Raw genomic sequence first — 22,592 nt, 5'->3', positions numbered from 1 at the left:
TCAAAGACTATTATGTACCAGGCACTGTACTAGGCAACACAGATACAAAGACAAAAGCAAACAGTCCTTCAAAGAGCTTGCTTTCTAGTTTTGAAAATCAAAATCTACACAGTAAATTAATATACTATCCAAAGTGATTCCTGAAGGGAGGGCACTAGCCACTAGATGGATAGGCTTCTTGTAGACTGTTTTCTCAACAGAAATCTCAAGGAGGCCATAGATTCTATGGGTGTATTCCAAAGACCTGAGGAACAGCCTAAAAAGAGACATGGAGATGGGAGATGAACTGTCACATAAGCAAACAGGACAATCTGGTTGGACTACAGAATATATGAAGAGTACAGTAAAACTGTAACATAAGCTGGAGACATACTGGAATGGGATTTAAAAGCCTAACAGAAGATTTTCTATTTTGTCCTAAGAACCACTGAAGCTTCTCCAACAGGGATATGTAAACATAAATCTGTAAGTTACCAGAGGTACCTACATCATTTTGTTCAAGGATACATGACAAATTATCAGTGATATTGCTAAAAGTACATAGCCAACTATTGTTGTGATTAGGCCTTCAAAATGAGATGCTTGGACCTAGAAAGAAAAAAGAACAACAATTCAAGATGCTGGAACCTACACATTCAAGGCACATATTTTAGTATGAGGCCTTCTAGGTTTTCATTGAGATATTCTATTATTGTACAACCCAGACCCTTTCCCCCTGCTGTCTGCTACATGTCAAAGAAGAACAGATAGTTAAAAACTATTTGAGAGGAATTAAAATATACTATTAAATTACATCAGTGCAAAAATTTAAAAACTTGAGATACACAGACATTTATTTATATTTGATTGGTTGAGCACTTAAAACAGGAAAACTTGGAAAATTTGTTTTGGTTGCTCCTCCAATTCTAAGCACATTGTATTCATTTACCTAAGAGCAGGGTAAAATAATAGATTCCCATGCTACATATCTATTTTTGCTTTGGGAATACAAGACAGTAACATTTCTCTTCACCTTTTTCAGAGTAATCCTAAACTCTTATACATGATGGCCTTTTCATGGCACCTATTCATAAAAGCATCAGACACTAGGGATATTATTTATTTCATATTCTAGATATAATTATTACATTATTCAGGATCAAAAATACCCATTAAAGACATGTCTCCTCATCTTGGATGGTCCCACAACCCACATCTCAGGATAATTATTTTAAGTTTCTTATTCCATGGCACTTTTGTTTATTTCTGAATTGGGGGTAATTTAATGCTAAGGGATGAGGAGTTACTCTCTTGATAAAACTGTTGATGGAGGGAACTAGAAATTGGATCTTTTGGAAAAATAATACACATGACTATAATAATAAAGGGAAAAGAAAAAGATAAGGGTAGCAGATTAGAAAATGCCACTGGCTATCTTCATTGATTAGAATATAAAGCCACTAGAGAAAGCTTTTCAATAAAGTCTCAATGTACTTAGATGTGCCTCAACATACTGGCTAAAAAAGTGTCTTAGAGTACTAGTAACTCTACATTGCTATTCTGGATATCTCCTTTCTACCTTCATTATTGCAGCTATGACTTCAGTAGAGAGGCAATTTAGTACAAAAGATAACACTAATGTAATAAAAAAATAAAGGATCAATCACACTGATTGAGTAACCATTCTCGAAGGATAAAGTAATTGGGAAGTACATGCCATAAAAAAGATATATTTTACTTCTCAAGATTTGTCTTAAAGTGACAAGAACTTAAAAGTAATTAATTAAAATAAATATCTTTAAATATTTTTAATCCATCATACTTACATATTCCTCAAATCCCAAGCCAACAACAGAAAAATGACCAATGTGGTAAGGACAAAATGCTAAAAGGGAAAAAAAATAAAACATGAAAACATCAAAATAATGCCTTTTTCTAGAACAGTCTATTCCTTGCCATCATAAATAACATGGGATAAGACCACAAGAACCAGGGTGTGGGAAAGGTATTCGTTCTCAAGCCTCTCTAATATACACAGGACCAATATTGCCTATATTACTAGGCATTTTACTACCTATGTACACTATATTCAATGTCAATTGTGCTGACTCATTCCTCTCCCCAGAAGGACAGGAGCTACTGAGGAACTTTAAAGTTATCATCTGGAGTAAGGAAAAAGTACTACTGTGGTAGCAGTAAAAAAATAAAACAAAACAAAAAACCCACAGTCAAGCACAATGGACTCCAAAGAAGTACAAGAATGTACCTCTCTTCCATTTTTGCAGGTATGAAGGAATAAGGGTGGGTATGTAACACTGCATAATGTTGAACTTCACTGATGTCCTACTTCCATATTTATATCTACAGAATCTAGCCCATACCAGGCATTAAAAAAAACCTGACTGAATAATAAATATGCTTACTTAAAGCACTAACTGCAACAGATTCTAATATGAATCAATTCTAATGAAAATTTATTTACTTTTAGAAGCCAATGAGGAAAATGCTTAAAAGCTCTATAAAATATTCCTCTGGTAGTTTGAATGGTATAGTACTAAATCTATAAACTAATTCAGATAGTATCATCATTTCTATTAAATAACTATTAAGATCACACAGAGACAGACAGAATCAAATCCAGGTTTTCCAATGACAAGTCTGGGGCACCTTTCACTATTTCACAGTGCCATTCAATAATACTAGTGAATTTAACTACCATTTATAACAACTTTTACCTAGGAAAATGTTTTAGCAATTCATGTTAAAATCTCTATTTCACTGCTAAGAAATCATAGAGAGGGAGAAAGATGCCATACACTATTCCAAACTACTCCATCCTCTCCTCTTCCCCTCAAAAACTGTGCTGGGCAGAGGGAATAGAAGCTTACCTAGCTCAAGACACTGGCCATGGCTCCTGGAGCAAAGTCTCTCAACAGAAAAGCAGAGACTGGGTAGGGCTCTAATAGCCAGAGAAAAAAGATTTCTACTACAGAGACAGGTCAGGGGTGGTAGAACTAGAGTAGACATGGAATGAAGTGTAACAGTAGCAAGATAGGTCAAACTCTGGCACTGGGAACAGAGATGGAAGGATGAGGAAGTCATGATTCACTCTAGCAGTTAGGTGAAATACTAGGTCAGCTACAGGTGAGGAATGGAAGGACAGAATTAGACCCAAGGCAGCAATAGATAGCAGAAATGAAGGGTGAGAAAAGTGGTGAGCTCCTACACTGAAAGGATGAGATTGGGGCAAGAGGAGAGTTACTTCCATCAGAAGGAGAATGGAATGGGTTGGTGGGTGTCTGATTAGCTTGCTAGAGGATCACGGTGACCAAGGATAATAGTGTGAATCTGCTACAATAGTGGTAGGAGGAGTCAGCTCCAGCAGTGAATGGGATAGAAAAATAAGAGGAAAGTTCAAGCAGTCAAAGCAGTAAGTCTTCAAATAAGACAGCTATTTATATGAGACATTTCTACACCAAGTGTTTCTAAGTCAAAGACTACCAGTTTTTAAAAAGTAAAGGATCCAAAACTAATCTAAAACACAACTCCCTAACAAAGAGATATATTTGAAAAATATTAGCCAGTGGGTACACCGGTGTTTTCCATATTTGCACCCCCAGCATTTATCTACTACAGTATCTTGAAAGAGCTGGCAGCTAATCAATGTTTGCTGAATTGAATACTTACCAAAGACAAGAATAAATAATGTGTTCAGAGACACCACCCAAAAGACGTGTTCCTTTAAAAAAGAAACGTACAAATAAAAACAAAGTCAAAGAACAAAATTATATAACAATATAACCAGACTTCTGTTCAGTTCACACTGTAAATTTAAGTAACACAAAATGTTACATAGAGGTAACTTAATTTAAAAATTTTAATAAATTATCAAACTTAAAATCTTAAATATATAAACTATGAGTATTTCTAACTAAAAAACAATACTTCAGGTGCAGAAAGCCTTCATAAGAAAGACTCAACAAATATTTCCTTAATATGCTTGATATCATCAATAGATTTGCATTATTTAAAACAATCTAATATAATTTTATTTCATTAAATTAACAACCAAATAAGGAAAAGCATTTTGAAAACTATATGTAATTTTAAGCAACCTAAACTCTGTTCTCTTTCATATAAAAAGATGATGCTATCATCAGTATTGTGAAATGGATTGTTTTCCTAACAATCAAATTGCTTTTATTTTTAAACTAATAAACATAACCTAATTTCACCCATAACAAAGTAACCAGTTTGTGACAACTGGCTAGGCCTGTGTGATACTATGGCAACATCACAGTTTTCCTCCATGTAAAGCAAACTGGTTTGTGATTTAACCACAGCTTCATTATCACCATGCTCTACCCAACTGAATAAACAATCCCAAATGAAAATAACATTAAAAAAGACACCAAAAGCACCTTTTGCCATGTACCTTTCCCATCTTCTCCAACAAACTGGTCCTTCAATCATCCCTTCTCTATCGCAAATCTTCATTCTCACCTTATGAACTAATTCCTTCCTATAAACATGCCTACAAACAAGCCCATGTCTCCCCCAGCTTTAATAACCCTCACTAGATCCTACCATCCTTTCAAGTTATCATTCTATACCTTACTACTTCTCCTTTTCACTGCCAAATTTCTAGAAAAAAGTTGTCTACCCTTGCCTGCCTCCATTTCCTCTCCTCTCACCCACTTCTCAACCCTTTGCAGTCTGGCTTCTGACCTCAGTTCAAACTGCTCTGCCCAAAGTAATCAATGATCTTTTAATCGACAAGTCTAATAGACTTTTCTCAGTCTTCATCTTCTTGACGTCTTCATAGCACTGGCCACTGCTTATGACTCTTTACTCTCTGGGTTTTCATGACATTGGGCTCTCTTCATTATCTTCTTAACTGTTTGACCACTGTGTATAGCCATACCCTTTAAGACGGTATCCCAAGGCTGTCTTGAGACTTCTTTCTACACTCTTTCAACTGGTGAACTCATCAGTTCCCATGGGCTTAATAATTATTCCTATGCGGATAACTCCCAGATCTACCCATTCTGTCCTAGTCTCTTTCCTGAGCTTAATGCCCCATCACCACTCTACTGCATATTTCAAACTGAATGCACCAAAGGCATCTTTTAACTCAACAGGTCAAAAACAGCACATTTTTTCTTTTAAAAAATCCTCCAAAATTTTCCAAATCCCCCTGTCACTGTCAAGGGCACCATAGTCTTTCCTGTCATCCAAGTATGCAACTTTGGTATCATTGTTGACCTCTCACTCTCTCTCAGTCCACACATCCAACTGCTTGCCAATTTGGCTGTTTCTACCTTCAGTACCTCTCTCTTATCTGTCAGTTCAATCCATCACTTCTCACTTGGACTACTGCATTAATCTTCTAATTGGTTTCCATGCCTCATTCACTTCCCCACTCCAAAGTCATTTTCCTAAAGTACACATCTTGCCAAATTTTCCTAGTGAATAAAATCCACTGGTTTCTTCTTTCCTCTAGGATCAAATATAAATTTTTCTACTAGCAGTCAAAGCTCTTCATAACCTGGTACAACTTACTTTTCCAACCTTATTACATATTATTCCCCTTTAGTCACTCTATGATGCAGCAAAATTGGCCTTCTTACTGTTTCTCATACACAATGGGCATAGTCCATCTCTATTCCTTTGTACTGTCTATCTTGCACACCTGAAATGAAGTCTCTTATCCCCTCTACTTCTTAGGATCACTAGTTTCCTTAAACAGTAAAATATGTGGCCTTTCCAAAACTACTAATTTCCTCAACACATTATTTTTGTTACCTGTTTTGTATCTCTCCCTCTCTCTCTGTTTCCCATGAAGGAATATAAGGCATTTGAGAGCAAGAACAATTTCATTCTAGCCTTTTCATCCCCAATTATTAGCAGAGTACCTTAAACGCAGCTGACAATAAATGTTTGCTGGCTGAGCAAAAAGACATTAACAATCTAAGTGAACTCCTCTGGGCCATGCCCTTTAGCTCAGTGATTACCTGGAGATTGAATCTCCTCTATTTATAACCCCAGAGGAAAAAAAATATTGGTATTTTTAGCTCTGGAGAGCCTGAGAGTAGGATCCGGGATCCCTGATAGAGGAGAGTATAGCCGCCCTGATAGATATGCCTCACACCTGGCTGGTATTCTAGAAATAATAAAGAATATTCCCCGGATACACAGAAATTAGATTTGGAGTTCAATGGAAAGAAGAAAGTAGACAATAAAGAACAGCATTAAAGTTTTGTCCTTTATTTACTCAGAGTTGCTTTGGTTTCATCATTTTTTTTCTTGACTATTACAATATAGAATTGTAAAAAACCACTGGATTCTTAGGTATTTGTACTGCATCCCTTATTTATCCTTATTTTAATCATTTATACTCCAATTTAAGTTAAAATTATTCATGTCATATTCTCTTACTAGACTGAAAATCCCACAGGGAAAGGGTCTATGTCTTATCTTTATATTTTCCCCAGCACTGAACACAAAGCTCTGTACATAGCAAAGTCTTAATAAATATTTTAAAATTTTACTCAGAATTACAAATATTCATTTTTTCCTTAAAATGGATTTTCTTCCAATAAATGCAATAAACTATTTTCTTATTACTAAATAATCAAAAGTAAAGTAGTCTTGTAATCTAAAGTATAAAATTATCCTGTTTAACAATCCCCCCTCCCTTCCCATTCCTTTTCAGAGGCAAGGAGTTTACAAGTATGGAACACTGGATAATATCAGATTTTGGGGATATATTAACTAGTTTTGCTCAACTTATACTCAAATTATCAAGAAAAATACTGATTAAATAAGTAAATCACAATTCTTTTCTTAAACAGGGTGAATTTACTTACTAGGAAAACTAGTGACCCATCAAGTCCGAGCATCTAAGGAAAAAAATAAAATAATCAGATAATGATAGTGAGTAGAATTTTCTATTCTAAAGAACCTCCTTTACCTTTATGCATTTTTGCCTACCAATGAAATACAAAGGTTTCATATGTTAGAACATTTCCATGCATATATGCTACATTGACTAGAATTACATATTTTTCTATTTCCCTAAAAGAAAAGTTTAAATAAACCTACTATCTTGGTGCTTAGTTTTAGCAGTAGATACTTCATTAACACACAATCAGTATAGGCATGTTTGAAATTATCTTTCTTCTTACACATGAATTTGTCATTTTACATTTTGAAAAAGTATATTCAAATCAAACTGCTCCTAAAACTAGCAATATTTTGCAATAAAGTTTAAAAACAAAGCCCTCAAAATGTACTATTTCTGACTGAAAAAGCCACTGATTTATTCTTCAAATATACTTTTCAACACTTTAGCATATTAGGACAAACTGTATCACCTAAGAAGATGGCTGATAAAGAAATTTTAATACCACAATATTCACCTACAATAAAACTAACTGTGCTTTATTATATATACACATATATATTTATAATACTATTAATACTTTTTCTAAAAATGTCTGTTGAGTCACCAGCTTACCTAAATAGAGGTAACTTACTAAATACTGTTTTAGTAAATATATCTGAATGAACCTAACTCATGCAATTAATTTTAGTTATATATAGTTATTTACATATATATATATACATATATATATATATAGTTATAGTTATATATAGTTATATACAGTATATTTAGTTATACTCTGAGAATGAGAGTCTGCAACTCCTAGTACTTGATAACTTAAAGGGCTCTTACTCACTCTCTCCCATGTTAATTCTTCTGCAGCTCGATCCCATTCTAAAGCATTCCAGTTCATGTCATCTGAAATAATAATTACAGTTTAGAGATGCCTGAGGAACCTTGCACTGCAAATATTAATAGGAATTGTCTTTGAAATTAGTATTTTGCAGATACTTATATAAAAATACTAAACCTAATATGATTATTGAGAGGGAAGTAAAAAAAGCCATTACAAGCATAGTACCTGGAAGGTACTTTAATTCTTTCAAACCACACCTACACACTTGAAACAGTAGGAAGAAGAAACTTAATAAATTAGCTCAAGCTTTAATGACGTTTCATAAAATCCTGTCCAGTTGCTATTCATTCTTTCCTATGAGATACATATACATACATGATGGGGTTCATATTTATAGTCTATGAAACACATACAAACACAAGAATATTAAGGTTAAAATTTGCTTAAGATTTATGAATATTAAAAAAAGTAGAAAATATTCTTTAATTTAGATACAAATTAAATTAGGGCTGCCATTATTCTGAAATGCTGTCTTGTGACAGCTATTACCTTGTGCCCCATTATTAGCATCAGCTGCATCTTCAACTACAGCATCTTCTTCATCTTCATTGTCTTCCTCTTCTTCATCAGCTTGCTCTTCCTGAATTTCAGGGTTTTCCCCTACTACTGCATCCTCAGCTGGTGGGTTAGCAGGCTGATCAACTGCAACATTTTCAGCACCATTTCCCACACCTGGAGCCTAAAATGATGAGATATTCCAGATATGTGGATAAATTTTCTTAGTTTTGCTATACTTTGATCAACTTCTAAGAAAATAATCACTTCATCTGATACCAAATATATGAACTTCCATTTATTATTCTGAATTAAAATACAACTTCTATAAAGTTTACATATTTTAACAACTTTAGTTTGTACAGTTAATATTTAACATTTCATAAACTAGAATAGCAATGAAGTTTATATATCTAGATACACTGCATTAGTCTCTTTTGAAATTCCTCTTTGTTAAGTACTCTCCTGCTTTCACTGACGTCCCCCCCCTTCTCCCCCAGTTAGTAAACTTTCCATTGGCCTTGTTGGGTGAACTAACAATATAAATATCCTCCCTAAACAGTTAATAGATCTTCAAGTATCTGTGTTATCACTACTCAAACACGTGAGTGAAAGTGATAACTGGGACACCAAAAGCTTTCCACATACAAAGTGACAATGACACTTTGACAAGTTTGGATAACTGTTTTTTGCCTAATAGCCTAAAAAATGTTATCTCCCCTAGTTTTGCTAAATACTCAAAACAGTTACACAACTAGCACAATTACAAAATAAAGTTAAACACCATGCATTTGTTAATCTATAAACTTAAAAATATTCATCAAGCCCACCTAATCTTTTTCAGACCTTAAATATCTGCACCTGTGTCTATTGATAACACTAATGTAAAGGGGGAAAAAATTAAGGATATTCCTACAGGTCATCACACAAAAGTTGAAGTACAAGTTTCTAACTTACCTAACTATAGTATTGCTCACAGTTCTGATTGGATAAGCATTTTACTACTGAAGAAACCAAGGTGAGGGAAAGGAATTAAATTATTTTCTTCAATGCATAAAGCAAGTCAGAAATAGCTCCAGGAATAGGACATCAATAAGACATTTTGTGTTTTCAAGTGAGAGTTACTAAACATCATCATAGACAAGCAGAAAGAGAAATTAATTTAGCTGTTCTCTCTAGCTGTTCCCAATCTCCCTGGTAAATCAAGAAGCCACACTATCACAATCCTGTCCAAATTTGTACATTGCTTATTTCAACAACACGTATCATTACTTTACAAGTACACCTGTGAGGAAAAAAAAAATAGACATTTACACCATGAATAAGCAGAAATAATTCCGTAACAACTAAAGTTGGAACAAGTATCTTACTTCATTTTGTTGTCCAGCAGCATTGAGAGGTTGAGCATGATTTTGTTCCAACCACTGTGGTGCTCCACCATGGACTATTTGTTCTCTCAACCACACAAGGCTGATGAATGCACAAAGAGTGCACGTCACCACAAAACAACCCTGCAAACAATCTGCCAATAAATTTTCCCTATTAAAAAAAAAGTTACACAATTATTTTCACAGTAACAAAAGTAATTTAAAATGAGCTCATCTACATTTCCAGTACACTATCAACTGTCCAGAAAACTAGACTATACAAAATGATTCATTTGTTGAAGACTCCAGATAGTTGAAGAATATTAGGGAATAATGGAGAATATGTCATGTTGCATTCATTATATTTGTATGGCTTCATCTACTCTTTGAGTTTTCAGATATTTCAACAGGTCTATGGTACAGACGCTTACTCTTATAGTCCCAAGCCTAACTGGTATGGTTTATTTCCTAGGGAAGTATCACTTACAGTGGATCATAATTATAGGGGAGTGTTTACCTAAGGTATATCAGATACTAGGGCTTGTGTGAGTCCAGGGCAAGTTTCCCTGGTACTGAATGTAAGCCAGACCTTTGCCTTTTCTGGACTTTAACAATCATAGAAATAAAAAGGAAACAAAGAAATAAACCAAATGTCTGAGAAGGGCAGGATCAAACTTTTCCACTACTTTTATTTTACTCATTCATAGTATTTTGTCTGTTTCTACTTCTTTGTTGCTTTATCTTCTAATATGCCCTTTATTTACATTCCTTTCAGGACTTCATGACAAAACTTCCATGTTTTTCCTCCTGAGGAGGACGTTAACATTTTAACTACCATGAATTTTAAAATTCATTCCCTCTTCAATTTCCACTTCATATATAATGAGACAGACACAGAAATTAAATTTTATAAGAGGTAGTCTTGTCCATTAGATGTAATTCTGAACTTAACAATCTGAAAGACCCAAGTTCAAGCCTTCTTTCCTAATTCATGATCATGGGCAAGTCACAAAACTTACATACCAGCTTCCTTGTCTATAAAAAGAGGTTATTATCAATAGTTCCTATTTCACATGGCTCAAATGAGATATGTAAAACAATTTCCAAACTTTAAATGTGTCAGTTTTTTTAAATTTATATCAAACAAGTATACTTAAGAAACAAATTTCTGTTCCCACTCCAAATTCAGTTTAATAAATTATTGTTGCTAAAATATTGACTTTTCATATTGTGGAAATTAGATTTAAAGTTCTAAATGCAGTGATCAGTTTTTAGCTATTGTAAAAAGCATGGTTCCAGATGCAAGGGGCTTAGAAAACTCTGGGTTAGTTTAAGGAGAATAAAGCTACAAGTCTACTAAAAGTGTAAAATACTATGCCTTTCCTATCTTTTCCTTTTTGAGTTAATTGCATGGGAATATGTGCCTTTAGAGGATCTCTCAATGCATCATTCTAGATAGATCCTTTTAATCTTTTCCTTATTAATATAAGGAATACTAGAAAGAGTTAAGAAAGGCTAAGTGTAAGAATAAGTAAATCTGAAATAGGCAAAACTGTGTGAAAGTCTTTAATGAGGGTTAACAATTTACATTGCTTCTAAGTCTATTAACAGAGAGCCAAGTGATCTCTCTTCTATTTTTAGAAAGTTACAAAATGCTTTACACATTAGAATAAAGAAGCACTGAGACAACTAGGTGAAATGTTATCAGAGATCATATCCTAAATGTCATAAAACAGACAAATGTGATGTACTTGAACTCAAAGGTAACTGCTGTTTTGTTGGGGTTCTTTATTGTTTGGTTTGTAAAGGCATTAATGAATTCAACATGAACTCATTGTGCAAATTAATTATCCCATTCAAAACAAATCTTAAATTATACAACCAACCTTTAAATATGTAGCTTTAAATGGAGTATCTTGTATAAACAACATATTCCTAAAGTTATAAATCTAATTTAGAAATCCTTTTGAAGAGTATGATAGCTATGCTTTCAAACATAAGAGAAAGGGCTATAAAGAGTATGCCTTCCCATAGGGTAAGGAAGAAATCTTAAATTTTAACATGAACATAGGAAAGAAAACAAATGAACAGTAAAAATGAATCATTTGAATGAAACACTTTTTCCATATCACATTGGTTTACACTTACGTTGACAGCATATCTAATGGCAGTGTCAATAGTGAGCTCACAGAGCCAGTAAACAAGCACTTGTAGATACGGCCTATGGAAAAAAAAAAAGTATTGTAAGTGGCAACTTTTAGAAAGAATTTACAATGCTTATATTTGTAATTACTGAGCACATATTAACTTACATTCTAACTTACATTCTCTATGAAGACATCAAAACCTGAGACTGGATCAAAATACAAATACCACTAAATTCGTTTTAAAATACAGTCTGTCCCTTAAATTACAAGTAAATCAGAATTACTTAAATTCAATTACTTATAAAATGCTCAAAGAACTTCTTTTCCAAGTCTAACCTCACACTCTAAAATTTCCCACTACCTACCTTACATAAGTCATCCACACTACAAAAATAATAAATCAAATTTTCCCAAGGAACATCTGCATTTCACTGACAGAATATAAGGATATTTTTGTTGTTGTTTTTGGAAAGGAGTGAAGGGCAAGGGAAAGAGGAGGTTTTCCTGTTTAACTTGGCTATTTGTGGGCACTATCCCATCCACTTCAGTGGTCACCCATATTCCAGATTTCATCTTACAAGCCAGTTTTAAAAATAAGGCGGAAAAGAAAATTAAACCCTAGGGGGTGTGGCATTAGCTTCCTAAAAATCCAACATTTGAGGATAATTACAATATGACTGAGGGACTTAAGATCACCATTTTCTAGCATCTGAGTTCAGTCTTTAGATTCCTTCCTAAACAATAATTATTCTACATATTCCGTTCATTTTTCTTTCCTAAATTCTCTTTAGGAAAAGTCTACCTAGATTAAACTGCCAAAAATGAATTCCTAACACAACTTCTTTTTTTTTAAAGTTAAATTTCTTTATGTTTAAGAACATTATAATATCATATAATCATTAAAAGATATCACATGGAATAACAAGATGCAAAGGTATCTATTATTATGCAATATTTAAGAAATCCAGCACTGAAAAAGTAATACTTACATGCTGTAAGAGGTACAACTCCCAACCATGCAAAGGCCACAAGTGTATAGTGAAACCAGTAACGTATTGCTGTGCCAATACTTGTAACTAGTCCAGCAAAAATATCTTGGATTGGTAGCCTTGAAGGCATATCTGGGGAATAAACTGAAAGAAAAAAATAGAACTCATAAAATTTGTAGTTAAAAAATGGCTACTTATATTAAAAGCTGAGCTAAAAGAACATTATATGAGTACAACAATGTAAATAACATTAATACTGAAAGGCCACAAAACTCTAATAAAAAAGTCAATGTTAGTACCTTATGATCATTATTAAAAAATAGATCCAGTCCTCCTTTCTCTTAAGAGCTGATAAACTTATTGGGAAATGTATTTTGTTACAGGGATTGAATATCTGGTAGAAAGCATACGTTGTATCAAAACAAAATATATCACTAAATATTTTAATTATTTATGCCATGTATATAAAATACGTATGTATATCATAATTTCTATGACAGCATACTCTTCTTAATAAGACATCTCAACAAACAGTTGTAATAAGTGAAATCAAGATCATAATAATTCATTTACTCCAAAACAAAGTATCTCAAAGAAGAATAAGTAATGTATCCAACCAATACCTAAGCAGAAATCCCCACTATAAAATAATTAAAACAATCCAGAATCGATTAGTAAACATCCAACATCCAGGAACTCCATACCTTAAGAGATAGCTCATTATATTTTTTAACAACTTCAGTAATTAGGAAGATTAACCTTATATTGAGCCAAAATTAGCCTCTCTCCATCTCCTACCCTCTGCCACTACTTTTGATTTTTAGTGTCAAGTACGGATGACAGACAACCCTTTAAACACATACCCAGTATGTCAGACATGTTGAAGACACTTAATATGTCTTCTCTTCTCAAGGTTAATTATATTAAGTTCTTTCAATCAGTCTTACAGTAGAGTTTGGAGTACTTTCAATATGCTACATGCCTTCCTCTAAATACATTAGTTTGTCAATGTCATTCCTAAAATGTGATAGCTAGACCTGGACATAAAACTCCAGATTTGGCCTCACCAGGGGCAACAATGAGAACATCAAACACCTCATTTACCTGGCATATGACTGCCAGAAAGAGAACTGTTATTGTCATGAATAAAATACTACAGACTGCCTGCAGAGAGAAACAGATCACAAGATTATGGCATGGAGCTATATAAAAGACAGCAGTAAGAGGAACTTCAACTATCCAGAAATCTGCTGAAACATTCTCTTGCAAAACTAAAGCAACTACTAATTTCTGGGTCCGTCTTAATGACATCATACTTCCAAAGATGGAGAAATCAAGGAAGGGAGCTTCCAATTCTGGACCAGATTCTCGTCAGAATGAAAGGATTAGATGTTAAAGCAGAACTGATTGGAATCTTGAAGGAAGGGAAGAAAGAAGACTTCACCTTAGGATATGTGATTGAAAAGAAATTGGAAATAATTTGACATGTAACCCAGATTTGGGCAGAACATGTTTCAAGGGATTCAAAAGGACAGGATCAAGCATATCCCAGGAGAAGAACTAAGGAATGTACTTTCCTCCTCTTTTTGCAGAGGTGGGGAATTATGTGTGTGGAATGTTGCATATAGTCAGACCATCTGATGTGCTACATGGCTTTGCTGAACTGCTTTTTTTCTCTCTCTTCTTTAATATTTGTTACAAGGGATGGTTTACAGGGTAGGTAAAAGAGCAGCATTTTGTAATACAAATGATGGTGAAAAAATATAGCAATAAAATGAAATTTTTTGCTTTTTTAAAGAAGAATAAAATACAATCACACGGCTTAAAATTCTACATGTGAAGGGGGCAGCTAGGTGGCGCAGTGGATAGAGCACTGGCCTTGGATTCAGGAGCACCTGAGTTCAAATCCGGCCTCAGACACATAACACTTACTAGCTATGTGACCCTGGGCAAGTCACTTAACCCCACTGCCTAGCCAAAAAAAAAAAAATTCTACATGTGAAATCAAACTAGAAAGAATGAGAATAAAAGATGAGAACCTCTTAAGAATGAAATTCTAAAAGAATGAGAAGTAATTCCATGAGGAATAAAGGGAAGAGATGCCCACAGGAAACAACATGGATTTATCAAGCACTTACTGATCAACTCATATTTTAAATTCATATGCACAGAAGATGGAATCAAGGTAATTAAAGTACAGCAGGGCCCTACAAAAGTCTAGGGAATGCTAAGGCTCAGAATGAGTTAAATTTAATAAAAAATTCTAAGCAAAATAAAATGGGGTAAAGAAGGTATTTGATTTTTAACTCTGTGGAAGAACAGAAGAAAAACAAAGAAAGGACAAGAATGCTATTTGGGATGATGGGGAAGGTAACAAAAAGCTAAGATGAGGTAAAACAATTAAATTTTTCATTTCCTTCTATCTTCTCCGAGAAATATCAAAAAGAATAAAACAAAAATTCTTAACAGAGAACAAAACCTAAGATAAACAAGGATATAGTAAAAGGGCAATTGGTTAATTCAAACTCAAATTCAGAAAAACAGCACCCTTATTAGAAGTAAATGTGACAGAGACTTCTGGGTCACCTGAGCAACATGATAGTGGACTAGACATTTTCTTCCATGACCTCTCACACTTCTCCAAAAACAAATTATATGCCAAAGATAAGGAAACTTCAGCTGTCTCCACTTAAGACATCCAGAATCCAAAAGAAGGCTAAAAAAACCGCAAGAACTGATGCTCACCCTGAGTTTACTCAGCATCCCTCCATATCCTCTCACACTACTGGTAGCAAGGCCACACTTGCAGACCCAAGGACATCATTAAAACCCCCCTCACCCTTTCCCTCATTGCTTTGACATCATTAATGGTGAATTTTTGCTAGAGCCTGTGCTACTCAACATTTTTTTTTTATCAACAATCAAGGAATAGATGGCATAGTTTTCCAATTTGCAGATAACACTAACTTAAGCATAAGTATGTTAGCTAAGAATAGCTAACATTTAAGAAGACAGAATCAAAATCCAAAACAAGCTTGAAACTTATATTGATGGGATAAATCAAATAAGATAAAATTTAATAGGATAAATGTAAAGTCAAGTTAAAAAAAATTATAAACTTCAGAAGTATAAGATGGGAAAAGTATGGCTAAATCCCAGGTTCTCTAAAAAAGATTTGGGGTTTAGACTGTAAGCTCAGTAAGGCAATGTGACACGGCAGTCAAAAAACGTAACAAGATCTTAGGCTACATTAGGAGAAACACAGTAGCCAGAATTAGGGAGGTGATAATCCCACTGCATTTTGCCCTCGTCAGACAGCATCTGAGGTGTTACCTTCAATATCACCTTTTAGGAAGGTCAGTGATAAACTGGAAATCATCTACAAGTTTGGATAGCAACCAGGTTTATGAGTGGCTTCAAGATCATGCCACATAAGGATCACCTGAAGTAACTACAAATATTTATCCTGGAGAGGCTATCCTATTTAGGTACAGATTAAATTAGATATCCTTAGAACTACCTTCCAAATTTGAGATTCTGTAATAACTAGGTGTCAAAGAAAAAAACATTCTAACAAAAATTAAGGGTGTATGTATTTTTACAAGGTTTCATAAAAAATGAAGCTCAGTAGTTTAAGGTTTTTAATTTGCTATAAGGCCAAAAGACTTATTAATTTTTTAAGTTGCAAGTGACAATTTTTCAGTTCTAAGTGCTTAATAATAAATTGACCTTAATGATGCTGATCTCTGAATTTCAGAGATAGAAGGCCTATGAGAAATAGCATAACCCAAACAACTTATTATGAAGATGAGGAAACTGAATCCTAGCATGTACTGATAAGTGGCAGAGCCAGAACTAAATCCAGTTCACCTCACTTAGGTATATGAATTTCCACAGATGGTAATATAACTATACTTTATCAAAGAAATGAGAAGCTTCTTTCACCAATAATTAATTTTTTCCAGTGAAAAAAAAAACATGAGGTCAATAATATTCATTTCTACTACACATACTTTAGTGACTCAATGTACTCGAAAATTTAATCCTTGCAAAGTTTATGGCCCAGAAAAAACATCCACACATCCACACATAAATTTAATGGCTGTTCCTATTTCATTACAATTACTTAAAAAGTGATGGTATGGGGGGAAGAGTGCTGATTAGTTGACCCCACACCTTCTTTTCAATGGATAAGGAACTTATTCCTGCTTAATAAAGTGTATCAAAATTTTATTAAATACTGAGCAAGCATACGTGTGAGATGCAAAATATTCACTTAGGCATAATTTGGACTCTTTGAGGGCAAGTGAGTATTGTACTTTTGCCTTTGTATATTTAGCACTTAGGATAGCTCCTTAAACTTAGAAGGCACTAAATGTTTGTTGAATTTAATTCAATATTTTAGATATTTAACTAAATAAAGACATAATAGATTTGGTAATATAATACATCAAATATGTGATGTTTTTAAAAACAAACTAGGTAAGAAGAAAAAAGAGCTCAGAATACTTTTTATACTAAAAATCAAAGAAGAATGAAATATGAAAGGATAAGAACAGGATAAAAGAAAAGGAAAGGAAGGGGAAGGATAATGGTTTTAATATTACTTTTCAGTTTCAAGTTGAAAGCTGCAAGGATGCAATACACAAAAAGGTAGTAAAAGTTGTTAATACTATAAACTTACTTGGTGTGAAAGCAAATCTGTGTTTGCATAGTTCACAGTATTCTTTTCTGCTGTGTTTCAACCACTGAACTAAGCTGAAATTAGAACACAATATTTATAAATTATAAATTATAATGCAGAAATGGTATATTTTTATACAAAACACATGTTCAAAGTTTAGGTTTATAATAAGTATAATTTTCACTTTTTCACAAAAAGCTTTCCCTGTCTTCAAAACACTCCATTTTGATATTTCGTATGACTACATAACATTTTGCATAACTATATAATGATACCAGAGTAATAAATGGAACCTTGGGGGTAAGAGTTAAAGGGAGAGGAAGAGTGTCTTCCTCCACAGGGTAGTCACAGAGGGGCATGGGACTACAGGAGTACCACAAGGCAGAGAGGACTGTCACAGGGAAGAAGCACAAACTCCCACCTCCTCAACTGAATATGTGCCAAGTGCTAGAGTTTCCAGTTAAAGATCTAATAGTAGCTTCAGTGATATAGTCAGAAGAAAAAGCCATTGAAATGAAAACCAAAAAACTATGAAGTTGGTTGTATATTAATCAATAAGCATTTATTAAGTGCCTGCTAGATGCCAGGTGTGGAGGGTAATATAAAAATGAGACAGCTCCTGTCTTGAAGGAGCTAATGTTTTACTGGAGGGGACAGAGAATGTTCATAAATAAGAAATTACAATTGGGAATTAAGAAAAGCTTCCTCATGTAGAAGGTAGCACTTGAGCTGAGCTTTGAAGGGAGCTGGAAATTCTAAAAGGTAAGAAGGGAGAATGCTTCAGACATGGGGGTCAGCCTGAAAGGAACAGAGGCAAAAGATGGAATGTTGTATAGGGAAAACAGCAAGTAGAGGCCAGGTTGGCTTAAGCACAAAGTGCATAAGGGCAAGTAATATATAATTACTTACAAGTACCAAAACTACTTCAGGCAAAAATCAAAAACAATCTGGCCTCAGAAAAACCTCAATGGACTGATAAATATTGAATTAGATGCTCTCAAATGTTTCATCCAGCACTATAATGTTCAGAATCTTAGACTATTATTTTCTTCCCCAACAACTATCTTTTGTTTATGTAACTAAAGTTCCTATTTCTTTATGACACTTAAAAATTTACTTGAAATAGTTAGTTATTTTCAGTTTCTCCAATTAACAGATGAGGGATCCTAAGTGTTATTTCCATTATACCACTCTGTTTCTCTACATTACCTAGTGTCTAATGCTAATAATATTATTTCTACACTCATAGATTTGTAAAATTCATCATCAAAGAATGTGTCTGTTTTCTTGTTCAAACCTGTGATATTTGTACTTGTACTTGGAAAAACTGTACAATTCTTACTTAAAGCCTTACTCAAAAAGGTGCCGCACAACTAGAGAAGACACAAAGCAGGGCAACTAAGAAACTGGAGGGCATGCTACATGAGAAAAGAACAAATAATTAGAACTCTTCAGTCTGCAAAGGCTGAAAGGTAGAGGAGTCAAATTTTTTAAATTCTTGAATTTTACTGATAGTTTATCAAATACTAGAAGACAGACATATGTAATATAATTTCCTAATCAACATTATTTCAAAATAATATCAAATAATCAAAGTCTGGTATTTCACTGTGGAGAAACTATTGTAAACAGTGGTTGTCCTCTTTCATTACAAATCCCAAGACCCAGGGCATACTGGTAGAGAGTGGTTTCTGAAGCCAATCAGAAAACTGTTGTTGACCCAGCCCAAAGGAAGTCACTACTACAAGCAAATGAAAAGCAGAGCTTCTATTTAAAATAATGTTCCCAGCAATCACTTATTCCTCTGTATTGCTGTTCTGGCAACAAAATTTTTTGCAGAACCAATGATCAATACCAGTCAAGATATGCCCACACTAGATATAGAAAACACTCTAAAATTTGAAAGAGTCTAGTATATATAAAAAGTAAATAAACATTTATTTTGCACTAGTTATTTATTTTGCACCAATTCATTTTGCAAGTTACAGTGTTAAGTACAGAGATAAGTAAGACACTGTGTTTATCTTCAAAAAGCTTTTAATTTCTTATTGGTGCACACATACTACTTTACCCAGCAGGTAGTCAACACATAGAATTCCTTACCTCCAACAGATAGTAAAAGCTGAAAATATAAATTCAAGAAGTATTTAGATAAATACGTGGATGATATATCCATAAAATTTTATTAGGGAAGTTAGCAATTTGGGGGCATAAAGCTAATCTTTTAAGATGTTTTTCACAAGATTTTCATGTTTTCCCTCAAAACATCATATAATAATGTCATGGTTAGAATCACAAAACTGGGAAGAAAGCATCATTGTTGGGTTCCCTCCTCCTTAGGAAATATTCAAGTGGAGGCTGGATAACTGCTTATCAGATCTCTCACAGTTGGGATTCCTTTCACATATGGGTTAGACTAGATGGCCACTGATGTCTCTTCCAACTCTCAAATTTTGTGAGTTTTCCCTAATTCTAGATGGTATTTATGATATCAAATTCTTCTCACTGATCCTATCTTTATATCTTGCACAGAGACATAGCACAGAGTAGATACTCTGTAACTACTTATTAGCTACTGGGTACTGAGTATACAGTTACTGAGTAACTGTTATTTCATATGAAATGAACTGGTATCACTGAATCCTGCTTAATAGTCCTTTTCATGAAGCTTGAAATAAGGAAGCAAATATGACTTCCCTCTATGGTACTTCCCATAACGTCAAGTTGTATCTTGTCAGGTCCAAAATGTTGCCCATTTTCTGAATCCAGCCTGACTGAAGTGACCTTGTTCATGTCCTTGCCTTAGTCTGTGTGCTATAAACTCCTAAATTCAGATATTGTGGAAAAGTCTGGATATAACAGATATCTTACCCCTATAAGAATGTAATGCTTTCTCTTCCTATTCAATGATATGTGTGCATGTGTGTGATATTTTAAATTAATTCAGTGGGTAGAAATTTTCTCATGAAGAAATCTGTTTTGCCAATTGGCTAACGGCTTAAAATAAACTGAGAAAAATCTTACCTAAAAGACAATATAAATACAGTAGTTTTAAGTCCATGACACTAATTATATTTACTCTATATTCTTTTCTCCCTATGAAAATCTGAGATACTTAAGTAGCTAAGTTTTTTAAATCCCAACAGATAATAATATTAAAAATAAAGGGGTTTATACAATTAAACATCAATTTATACTAGCATTAAAAAGGAGTTTTGAAATGTAATTTCTAAAAAGTCTACTCACCATTCTTGATGGATAAATTTAATACTGCCAGTACATACACACGGATGATACAGCGGTTTCTCAGGTGTTCCTTCTGATCGACACACCCTACAAATGTCTGTTAATCAAGAATAAAAACTCATTCATCTTTGGCTTAACCATCTTTGTAAAAAGAAATCTAGAAATGTTATAATATAGCACATTAGGAAAGACATTATGCTTTAAAATAGTAATAGGCTGGCATGCACATAATTAAAACTTTTGAAATCTGACACTAAAATGTTTATTCCTTAATGAAAATCTAATTCATGAGAATAAAATAACTAGATTCAACAAAGAATTTCATGTAGGTAAGGGCAGAAATGGCACCTTCTGTTTATATATCTACTATCCAATAATGGCAAATTTACAAAAGGCAGCACAGGGTATGAAAAACAGCAAAAGAATACAGTGTCAATGGACAAATACAAGGAAAGTTTATTTGATGACCTTTCTGGTAGAATAGCAGTAGCTATAGTATTTGGCATATTATACACAAAAGAAATTAATTTTCTGATGCTAGCCTCTCTAAAAGCACAGAAAACTAATTAAAGAAAATCATAGCTTATCCTTATCTGAAATAGTGACTTCTGCACAGACAATGTCTCTAACCTTTAGCAACTTTTTGAGTGAGTAAAAATGTATTATACTCCCAAATATACATCAAACAAACTTCATGCATATTAACTGGTAATAAGAGACTTTTTTGGGTCAAATTGTTTCTTTTCTCTTAAAATCTAATAAAGAAGATTTTGAAATGATGGTTAAAAGTCAGTTATCCAAACCGGGGATTTAAGAAGGGAGGCAAGTCCTATTTTACTCTTTTAAAAGGATTTCTACATCGAAATTAAAAAAAAATATTTAAATGCATCTTTCCTTTTTAATCCCTTGAAACACTATAGTTGTATTTTCATTCAATCTGTGTATGTTAAAGATTTCATTTATAAGATATCTCCTATTATTCTTTAATTCAAAAGTTCTCCTTTTTAATTTCTACATTCCTTTTGCAGAAAAATACAACTAGCTTTCCAATACAAAACTACAGTGACTTGTGATTTCACTAAATAAGAATTAAAAGAAACCTTGCAGATCAGGTTCAATTGACTAACCTGATTATTCTCATCTATGAAATAAAGGATTTGGACTAGTTCATCTCTGAGGATGCTGCCAGCCTTATATCCAGTGTCAATAAATCACTCAATTGATGAACATTTATTAAGCACCTATTATATGCTAGGTACTAAAGATACAATTCAAAGAATTAAACAATCCCTTTCTGAGAATTCTATGATCCTATGTAGGTATGTCTTCCATACAATTCAATTCAGCAAACAATTACCAAGTGCCTACAGGCTGAGGCTCCAAAAGAAAGTAAGACACTAGGTTTAAGACATAGAAACACATACCCAGGACGTGTTTTGGAACGTAAATGAGTATAAGGCCAACACACTGGCATAGGAGACTTCAAGGAGAGATCATTTCTAACTAGAGAGATCTAGAAAGGCTTTAAAAGGAGGCTACATCTTGAAGATTTCAACAATCAATCAACAAGTGTGTATTAACACTTTGTTAGATACTAGGGATACAAAGACAAAAATGAAATAGTCGGGGCAGCTAGGTGGTGCAGTGGGTGCGTCTGTCAGGTGTGTTAAGTGGACCACCGGCCCTGGAGTCAGGATGACCTGAGTTCAAATTTGGCCTCAGACATTTGACACTTACTAGCTGTGTGACCCTGGGCAAGTCACTTAAACCCCACTGCCTAGCAGAGAACAAAACATGAAATAGTCCCTGTGTTCCATAATTGTCCACAAAAAGAAAGCTCAGACAAAGATTATGGAAATTATCTTCAGTTTAAAAATTAACTT

General features: G+C 33.8%; 1 protein-coding gene across 1 annotated transcript in view; it reads right to left on the bottom strand.

Moving 5' to 3' along the window:
• MARCHF6 (membrane associated ring-CH-type finger 6) overlaps positions 1-22,592 on the bottom strand; it is a 90,318-nt gene that overhangs the window by 38,508 nt on the left and 29,218 nt on the right. The window contains 12 exon segments of the mRNA XM_078153311.1: positions 508-588; positions 1,806-1,864; positions 3,667-3,718; positions 6,849-6,881; positions 7,722-7,783; positions 8,271-8,460; positions 9,647-9,815; positions 11,792-11,864; positions 12,780-12,923; positions 17,464-17,537; positions 19,567-19,585; positions 20,710-20,806. Of these exon segments, the coding sequence (XP_078009437.1) occupies positions 508-588; positions 1,806-1,864; positions 3,667-3,718; positions 6,849-6,881; positions 7,722-7,783; positions 8,271-8,460; positions 9,647-9,815; positions 11,792-11,864; positions 12,780-12,923; positions 17,464-17,537; positions 19,567-19,585; positions 20,710-20,806 (1,053 nt within the window).

Source organism: Phascolarctos cinereus, unplaced genomic scaffold, assembly GCF_003287225.1.
Source record: "Phascolarctos cinereus isolate Bilbo 61053 unplaced genomic scaffold, phaCin_HiC Scaffold_4;HRSCAF=312, whole genome shotgun sequence".
NCBI lineage: Eukaryota > Metazoa > Chordata > Mammalia > Diprotodontia > Phascolarctidae > Phascolarctos > Phascolarctos cinereus.
Note: the sequence above shows the minus strand (reverse complement) of the source record. Positions and strands in the feature narration are given on the sequence as shown.